Genomic DNA, 9,144 nt, shown 5'->3' with positions numbered 1-9,144 from the left:
CACCCATGTCACCTGAGATAGACTGTGCCCTGTCCCAACCATGCCCCACAGGAGATGATCCCCTGTTTGCCATTCATGGTGAAGAAGACACTGTAGGCCTACAGTGGTTCAACGAGACTGGCCACTGAAAGGACAGAGAGGGTTAGGGATAGGTCTGAGCAACAGTCAAATAACAATATAAGAAATCTTACCAAGTCATTGGTCAAAGAATTGTGAAGCTTAGCATCAAAATCTGTTTAGATATAAACAGGAGCAGGTTCACCGTGTCAGCTGCACAGGAGTGTTGATATAGCAAAGCTATTCTTCAAACTTCAGAATAGAAACAGAAGGTTGGTTAAGTGTAAGATAGGCTTTTGGAAAAGGATCATGGAAAATCAGCTGGACATACTATGGACGAATACAACACAGTTTATACCTCTTCAAATCTAACCACTTACAGTAGACTGCAGTGGGCCCAATGCAAAACTGGTTCCCAAAATATTCAGAACCCAATTGCTAACACTGTGATTCAGAAAGTATTAACATAGCCTATGTTTTAAACGTGTCATAATCATACCATCTTGTTCATCTGAACCCATAGATATAATATACATATATATACAGTATATATACGTATATATGTCTATGATCTGAACCACAAAAAAAAACACAATGAATGAAGTAAACAATAACTAATTTCTCTGTCAGTCAGTAGCCTATCACTATCATCATCATAAACCACGTGGTCTTTGTGATTCACAAAAGACAACAAAGCACTGATGGGAGATGATTCTTGACACATACAGTAGGCCTATTTTGATGTCCCAGAGTCCCAGGTGAAATCACAACCTCCTCTGGGAACTCATCTCTAATGGTAAAATCCGGTTTATTACATGTCAATAAAACATTCAAATAGGTCAATGTTGGCTAGGGAGCCTTAGGTTAGTGCCTGTTGATTTCTGGAGAAATGTTGCCTTGGACACATAACAGTCAACTGCAGAGGCGCATGCGCATGACTAAAGCCAGCAGCTGAACCTTATGTCAAAACACAGAGGGAAATCAGCAGCAGGCAGCGCGAGCTCTCACCTCGGTTTCGGCTTTAGCTCTTAATTTTTCCCAAAGTATTCGTTGACACAAAGTGTTTTTCATTTCCGCCCACGTACCATGACCGAACAATCAGCATTGCTTCTTCGAAAACAACTGGCAGGTAATAACAACACTAAATTGTAAGCAAATATAGCGTTAGCCGATATAAAGGCTGCCTACCTAGCAGCTCGCTAACGTTAGCTTCCTTTTAGCCACGCAAAGCTAAATGTTTACGCCATAGGAGTAAGCACAGAAAGCTAACAGAGCAACATAACAGACTCCTTCATTACTGCAGCTCACTCTGTGGCTAAGCTGCATTGATTATCTGACTTCAGGTGGAAATGAGGATATATATTTTGAGGGGTACGTGGCTCAAATAACAATGTATCTGAATCGCAGCGCCAACCTTGCTAACGGGCTAGCGAGTTCGACTTTAGTTAGCTGACGGAACAAAGGAATAATCAAACTAGGGACTCATCTGCTCTGATGACTTTGGCTTTGCCAATGATAGCATTTATCAATTGTACGCCTTTCATAGACACATATGCTATGCTACTGCATCTGAAGCAACTTGGTTGGAATTATACGCTAACCACCAAGCCATATCAGATAAAGTCTAACGTTTCTGGTGTCAAATCTGTCTCTGGCTGTAACGCTGGTTAGTTTGCGGCTTTAAGTGAGGATACGCATGTCAGGGATGAAGCCCTCACTAACGAAACTCTTACTGTTTGCTTATTCTGAGAATCAGTCAATATTATAACTACTAGTGGAGTGTCTCTTATTAGATAGGCTACTGATACATCTGATGCAAAGTGTGGTACCCAGCTGACTGACAGTGCTGTCCAGTGTCTGGAGGACTGACTCCCGAGTCGCCTAGATACTGGGTTACTCATCCTTATGAAGTCTTAAAGAGCGTTGAATTCATTCATCTAAAAATGAGACCATTATTTCTCGGCTATTTAATTGTCTTAAATCAGTCTTTCAAAAGTCTTGAAAATGCTGAGACATAGGGAGATGGATTTTATGTAGGCCTAAAGTGTTTTTTTTTTTTGTATTTTAAAAACTCAATAGTTTATGGCATCCATTTTATTTTATTTTAATAATGACAACAATGAATTAATAATCAAATCAGTCCAGCATGACAAGATTTCATGTGGTAACGTTTCAACATTTAATTGACACATTATCATTATTTTTGGTATTTTGGTTGTGTTTTCTGAATGAGCTAGAATAATATAATGACATAGCAAAAAAAAATCTAATTTGTCCCTGGACCAAAGAAGTCCTCTTTTATTCAAAAGTGCCCCTAACTTATAGTAATTGATGCAATTGTGCCTACAGTTGTACAATTGTAGTATAACAAAGTCTTAACTCTAACTTGGAATGCATTAGATAAGCAAAGTAACAGTTTTTCAATCTGATACTGTTATTATTTAAACCATGATTGTTGCTGTAATCCATTATAGCAGATATTTAAAGTCAAATTGATACACTAAGGAGGTATTGAACCAACTCCTCAGTGTGCATGGTATGCAAATATTCTGTTAATAAAAATGAATTTATTTTTAACAAGAGGTCGGTGGTGTGAGAAAATATAGTTTGTTATGGTCATCAGGAGGAGACATCCCCACACAGTGTATAGTCCCGTCACGACACTGATATTTAAGTATTCATCCCAGCTGTACACTGTAGCTGAAGTGACCTACATAGACAAAGTTAAGTTAGACCTACTGTCATAATGTACCGGAGCTAACCATAACCACTGACTGTGGACAGGAAGACATTTTCAGTGTGCTGCTGAAACCCACCCACCACTGCATCTGCTACTGACGATTAGACATGCCATCATCCCATCCTATGACTGATTTAGCCTACAGTACTGGACAATATGCTAATTTTGCTTTCGCTGTGCGTGGGGTTGTGAATCACTAGTCTTCTTCACTGTGGTTGATTCAGGTTCACAGTTACACTATTCATTATTACTTCAGGAAACAACAAATTGTTTCAGTGAATATTAGCCAAACTGTACACTTATGAAATAGAGTTGGGGTTGTGCAAGACTATGACTTGATGATTCTCCTGTAATGTGACAAATGGACCCAATGACCTTTCCAGCATTCTTATGGAGGAGAGGCACATGTGTGTTTTTGGGTGTATATGTACAGTACACACACACACACACACACACACACACACACACACACACTACAGATTATAGGATTAGAGGGTACATACTTTGTTGTTGTATGATAAATGTATTTGCTCTAGCCAGAATCCCATAGCACAAGCAAACAGGAGTTCAAATCAACACACTTGATGCGTTGCTTTTAATTTTGCTAATTAAAGGGTCTGATACAACAGTTGACAACTTGCATCATCAGCATTTCACAAAAGAGAGAAAAAAAAACACGCAGTTCAACTTAGATTTGAACTAGCTTAGTGGTTGATCAATGTCAATGACTTCAACACAGATGTATTGGGATTGTGTTTTCATTAGTGTTTACTGTGCACCATCTGTTGCAGCAGCTATTCTATCCTGGTGGTGGGTGTGTTTTATGCAATTGTACCAGTTGGCTTTATTATTTATTTCATTTTTTCTATCACCACTTTAATCACTGTCCTTCCTATGACCGAAGGCAGCTTTAAATGTTGACTTGGTCCCAAAAAATACCCAGTAAACCTTGCCTCACCACCTCTTACTTGCTCAAATAAGTAGACCTGTCCCTTTTTATGAAATTGCTGTAGTTGTTGTATTTCATTTGCAGGTCATTATTATTAAACAACACATTCTTTTCTTCCCAGAGCTCAACAAGAACCCTGTGGAGGGCTTTTCAGCTGGTCTGATAGATGACGATGACATATATAAATGGGAAGTCGTGATCATTGGTCCACAAGATACCCTTTTGTAAGTGCAAACATATATATCTTTTTCTAGGTGTCTTTGATTGAGAGACATATCAATTGTTTCAATGGCACATTATTTTACACATTTGTCCTGTGTTCTTTGTATTTCAGTGAAGGAGGGTTTTTCAAAGCATACCTAACCTTTCCCTATGATTATCCACTACGACCTCCAAAGATGAAGTTTATCACTGAACTCTGGCACCCGAATGGTAAACGCACTCTTGCTACTTTTATTGGATGTTTATGATTGAAGTATAAAAGTAATCCAGTCTTTCAGTTTACTTTGAAATGAATTCTGTCAAACACATTGTATTGGCTTCATTTCAATTTCTGCTCCCTCTCTCCACAGTTGCAAAAAACGGCGATGTTTGCATCTCAATTCTGCACGAGCCAGGAGAAGATAAGTTTGGTTATGAGAAGCCTGAGGAGCGCTGGCTCCCCATCCACACGGTAGAGACAATCATGATTAGTGTTATCTCCATGCTGGCAGACCCAAACAGCGATTCACCGGCTAATGTGGATGCTGCGGTGAGTTGATACTACTTATCCCATTGTCAGTGCACTGGAAATCCTCTTTTCTTACCTGTTTAAGTCATTTGAGGATGTGTCATTGAAAACAATTCTAATGTTGCTCCCACAGAAAGAGTGGAGGGAGGACCCTAACGGTGAATTCAAGAGGAAGGTGGCGCGCTGTGTAAGAAAAAGTCAAGAGATGGCATTTGATTAGGACTCCATTGTAAATTCCAGGGTGAGTCAATTGAATTGTTTCAGCTATAAGTAATAGTCACACATGAAACATTTAGTTCTGGAGGTAATTGTCATTTCATTATCTTTTTCTTTTCTTCTCAGTTTAAAGGAAATGCCTTCAGAGGGAAGATTTCAGCAAAAGGCTTTTGCACCCCTTGTTTTGCCAGTCAGAGGAATTGGTTGGCCCCTCAACCACGTTTCTGTGAACGGTTGTTATTTTCCACAAGATGAGCCAATTGGAGAACCCCCCCCACCAGAGAAACTAACCCGTTTCCTACCTGGAATTGTATATTTAATGTTATTTATTTTGGAGAAAAATTAATGATGTAAGATAATGTCACTACTGTAAATTAACTTGCTTTTTTTATCTGCTGCTGAACAGTTTCTACTTTATACCAGGTTTCTTATGCAATTTAGTGGTCAAGATTGTGTAAAAACAAAAGGAAAAAACCCCGTTACCATTTAGGTCATCACCTGTCCTCCCCTCCCTGAATCCTTACCACCAGATTATTGTCTGCCCCAACACATCCCTGTCAATAGATGTAATCATTTCCAACACTTGTCATTGAATCACTGTTGCCTTTTGTTGGCTTCACTTCCTCACAGTCTGCTTGTTATCTGGAGGGTCTGGCTGAGAACTTCTTTTATTTTTTTTCTGAGAAACAGCCTCCTGTTAGCATCTCCTTCTTACGCCAGTGTATGTCTATGGTCTGAAACCATGACTCTCAAACCCTGCATGACCCCCTCAAACAGCTCTGTTATGTCTTTGTTGCTAGCTGTGTAGATGTAAATGGAATGGCTTACTCAGTGATTTGAGAGTCATTGTTTTTCTAATGCATTGACTCGCACAAGCATAGCTAATGGTAACAGAAGGTTGGCGCCAACTTCTCGGCATCACCTTTCCATTAGAGTCTCGATGAGCAATCCGTAAAATAAATCTCTAATATTCCTGACCCTATTCCTTCACACGTGGCCCTTGTGGTCAAAGAAAATATCAATGATTTATCAACTAGTAATGTCTTCTTATAAAGAAATTATAAATCATGGACAGCCAGCCTGTGAAAATAGCCTAAACTGTGATAATTCCACGTGTGTGCTGGTAAAGTGGCACCTGGGTTTACCTCAATTTCAAAGGATAACCCATTTGGATCATGGTTGTTTGAGTCCTTAATCCGTGAACATAGGGAAATGTTCTGGTCTCTTTGAGTAGAATTAGGTTAGTCGTTCTAACTTTGGCACATTTGGTTTCGATTAATATGTGTCTAAAAGATTCATTGGTGGATTTAGACTTTGAAAGACTTTGGGCAGATGGTTGATACTATTCTATGAACATCTTGCGTTTTTGATTGGTGCATTCTTGGATAATATTTATCACCTTTTAACTTAATGATTGAATTTGTGTTGCAATTCTGAATAGATACTTGAAGTTAAGTCACCACTTGGTAAAGTCTAGAGAAGTGTTCTGATGGGCGAATTAACACAATCCCGCGTCTAAGTTTTTCTGTTTTGAAGAATATACACAGTCGTGTTTTGGGTGGAGTCTGGAAAACCATTGGCTTTTGCTCACTTTCATTGACGGTGTTACTGACTATTAAAAGCCATGATGAAATCTATCTGGAATTATGTTATACATGATTGATCTGTGACTTGACATTGGAAAATAGCTAACCATATTTTTGGCGCATGCAATCAGGTTTTGAAGGAGCTGGATACGTTTTTAGATATATGACACCATTGTTAGTACATTCTGGGTGAATGTGATGTGTACAGTTAGTAGATTTCTGTAGACTTGATGATCACCTAAACTGCTGTTGACATTACCTTTTTGAAGTCAGAATTTTCTAACCTACCATGACCTCCTCCTCTGACCGGTGTTCACTGTATTTGCACAGATTCGGTGCGTTTGAAATGTCATTAAGCAATACGCCCTGAAAAAATGGTGTGTCCAGGTAATCCACCCTAACGCCATTAATTTGTTTTGTTTTATTTTTTCCCCCCCATTTTATGTCGATGCAATGTATATTGGACATGATGCTTAATAAAGTGTGTAAACAGATTGGCTTTTAATTTTGTTTGTGTTTTACATTTTAGATGAGAACACGCTCAGGGTTCAAGTGTATTAGACCTCTGCTCTGTAATTGGAGCCATGAGAGCGGTGTCACATTTCAGGGGCTGGCTTCATTTCACACTAATAGCCTCTGCTGGCTGCAACACATACTGAGCTCATAAAGATGCTAGCGACCTCTCTGACATATTAACGGGAAAAATTCTGGGATTTTAAGTTACCATGAGAAAGCGGGTTACATTTGTCGAGCAGCTGAAAAAAGAAAACCTGTTAAAAAATGGAGGCGGTCACATCTTCATGAGGTAAGATGACAATGAGTGAATGATAAAAGACATTTTGAGGGATGGATGTCAGTCGTGGATTTATACCTTTTTTTTTAAAGATATATTTTATTTGATAGAAATGTGTTTTTCAACTGAGATTCTTGAATTTTAGGTCTGCAGAATCTGAAAAGGGATGCACAGACGGTGAGTCAAATATCCCTTTAAAAGCCTTACTAGAATGAATAAACCTGTATTCATAATTAAATTACAAAATAGATTGTTTCAACAAAAACTCAAATGTCAAATATAATTGACAATGTTTGCTTCCTAGTTGCTGACTCAACTAAACCTCTCGGCCTTGGGGGGGGGGGGGAATGGGTTTATGGCTTACGTTATTTAAAGTGGTAAATTATTCAGATCTTTAACTTGTGTAAAAAGAAAAACACATTACTTCAGCTTAATACAAGTAAAATTCTGCCCTGCATTCTAAATTTAACATAAGTTAGAGTTCAAAAGTACAAGCCTTTAAGCTAATTATAAGTATCAATAGTCAATGACTTGTCTTTGCAGAATTGCTCCTTTGTGACTTATATTTTTGAACACTATATTACATTATTGGCCTACAATTAAAGACATAACATGTAAGCAGTGTTTCACCATTGTAGCTTGTCAGAGTGGAACTAATTTGAACTACTTAATATACTGTTGGATAGTTTATAACATATTGCTAAAACCTATGTAACAACTAACTATATCTGGCAAATAGATGTGGAGTAAAAAGTACGCAGATTGCAAATGTAATGTAGTAAGGTGCAGAAGGGCTTGCTGGGGCAAAAACCTGGTGCCTGCAGCCATAGCAGCCCTAAGCAAAACACACAACACACTAGTGCCATGTTGTCGGTCTCTTATTTTCCTGCATGTCTTATGTTGTAATTCTTCTTCTATTATTTACTGTTTCTGTCTGTCTAAAATAAATTCATGTGCCAGAAATTTAAACCCCAGTGGATGCACAACCAAGAAACTAAAAAAATATCTGAATGTCGATAACACTACAGGTTATCGTAATTCTTGTAAATAAGGCATCTTCATACATGTTGTCTTTGGCAGGCCTTGAATGTCTACGTAGTCATCAAGTGAGGGAGATGTACAGAGGAGAACACATCAGTATGTCTGCAGGCGGCGGCCAGCACATGAAGACAATACACATTCCCAAGTCCCTGATGTCTGCACCCTTCTTACAGGTAACCACATTACGCTGGAACACAAGTTCATTTTTTATTTTTTTTGCAAAGGCCTACTTTGAGATTTAGTCTAGGTCCTGGGAAAGTTTTGTATGCGCTTCATTTAGCGGAGAATATATCAACTGTTATAGACTAATATGACCCCAGTGAACAACGTGGGATGTGTGACAAAATCTCTACCCGGGACGATAGTCCTGAAAATGATCACAACAGGTTACACTAGTATCACACTACGTGGTGAATGGGACTTTTTTTTCCTTTATAGATATCCTCATACTTTTTTACCAGATTAATCTTCATATTAAGAGAAATACTTTTTGTATTACACTTTGTCTAAAAAATGTAATACAATATGCAAATTAGGCAATATCTCATAAAAAATGCGTAGCACATATAAACCCTTTAGTAGAAGTCCTGGATATGATTTGTATGCACTTCATTTAGCGAAGAATATCTCAACTGTTATAGACTAATATGACCCCAGTGAACAACATGTGTGCCAAAATCTCTACCCGGGACAAGTCCTGAAAATGACCACACCAGGTTACACTAGTATCACATTATGTAGTGAATGGGACTTTTTTTTTCTTTATAGATATCCTCATACTTTTTTACCAGATTAATCTTCATATTAAGAGAAATACCTTTTGTATTATACTTTGTCTAAAAAAATTAATAAAATATGCAAATCAGCCAATATCTCATTAAGACCCCAGGAAGACTAGTCTGCCGCTTCTGCGTCAACTAATGGGGATACATAATAAACAATAAATATGCGTACATATAAACCCTTGAAGTTACAGATTTACTGAGGGGATCACAATGTTCACAATGACAAAGAGTATAAGGAGAAGAGTGT

General features: G+C 38.2%; 1 protein-coding gene across 1 annotated transcript; it reads left to right on the top strand.

Annotated features, from left to right (window-relative positions):
• The first annotated feature begins 1,041 nt into the window (after positions 1–1,041).
• On the top strand, positions 1,042–6,763 carry LOC307259330 (ubiquitin-conjugating enzyme E2 G1-like). The gene is made up of 6 exons (XM_080039134.1): positions 1,042–1,186; positions 3,868–3,970; positions 4,081–4,178; positions 4,319–4,497; positions 4,610–4,717; positions 4,819–6,763. The coding sequence occupies exons 1-5, from the start codon at positions 1,144–1,146 to the stop codon at positions 4,694–4,696; spliced, it is 510 nt and encodes a 169-aa protein (XP_079895260.1). The 5' UTR covers positions 1,042–1,143; the 3' UTR covers positions 4,697–4,717; positions 4,819–6,763.
• Positions 6,764–9,144: the final 2,381 nt, after the last annotated feature.

Source organism: Ammodytes marinus (genome assembly GCF_949987685.1).
Source record: "Ammodytes marinus genome assembly, chromosome: 2".
NCBI lineage: Eukaryota > Metazoa > Chordata > Actinopteri > Uranoscopiformes > Ammodytidae > Ammodytes > Ammodytes marinus.
Note: the sequence above shows the minus strand (reverse complement) of the source record. Positions and strands in the feature narration are given on the sequence as shown.

What these genes read in the sequence shown, in the direction of transcription:
- LOC307259330 (XM_080039134.1), top strand. Translation starts at nt 1,144, where the DNA reads ATGACCGAACAATCAGCATTGCTTCTTCGAAAACAACTGGCAG. An exon ending in TCTTCGAAAACAACTGGCAG is followed by an intron (nt 1,187 to 3,867) that starts GTAATAACAACA and finishes TTTTCTTCCCAG; the next exon opens with AGCTCAACAAGAACCCTGTG. An exon ending in TGAACTCTGGCACCCGAATG is followed by an intron (nt 4,179 to 4,318) that starts GTAAACGCACTC and finishes CTCTCTCCACAG; the next exon opens with TTGCAAAAAACGGCGATGTT.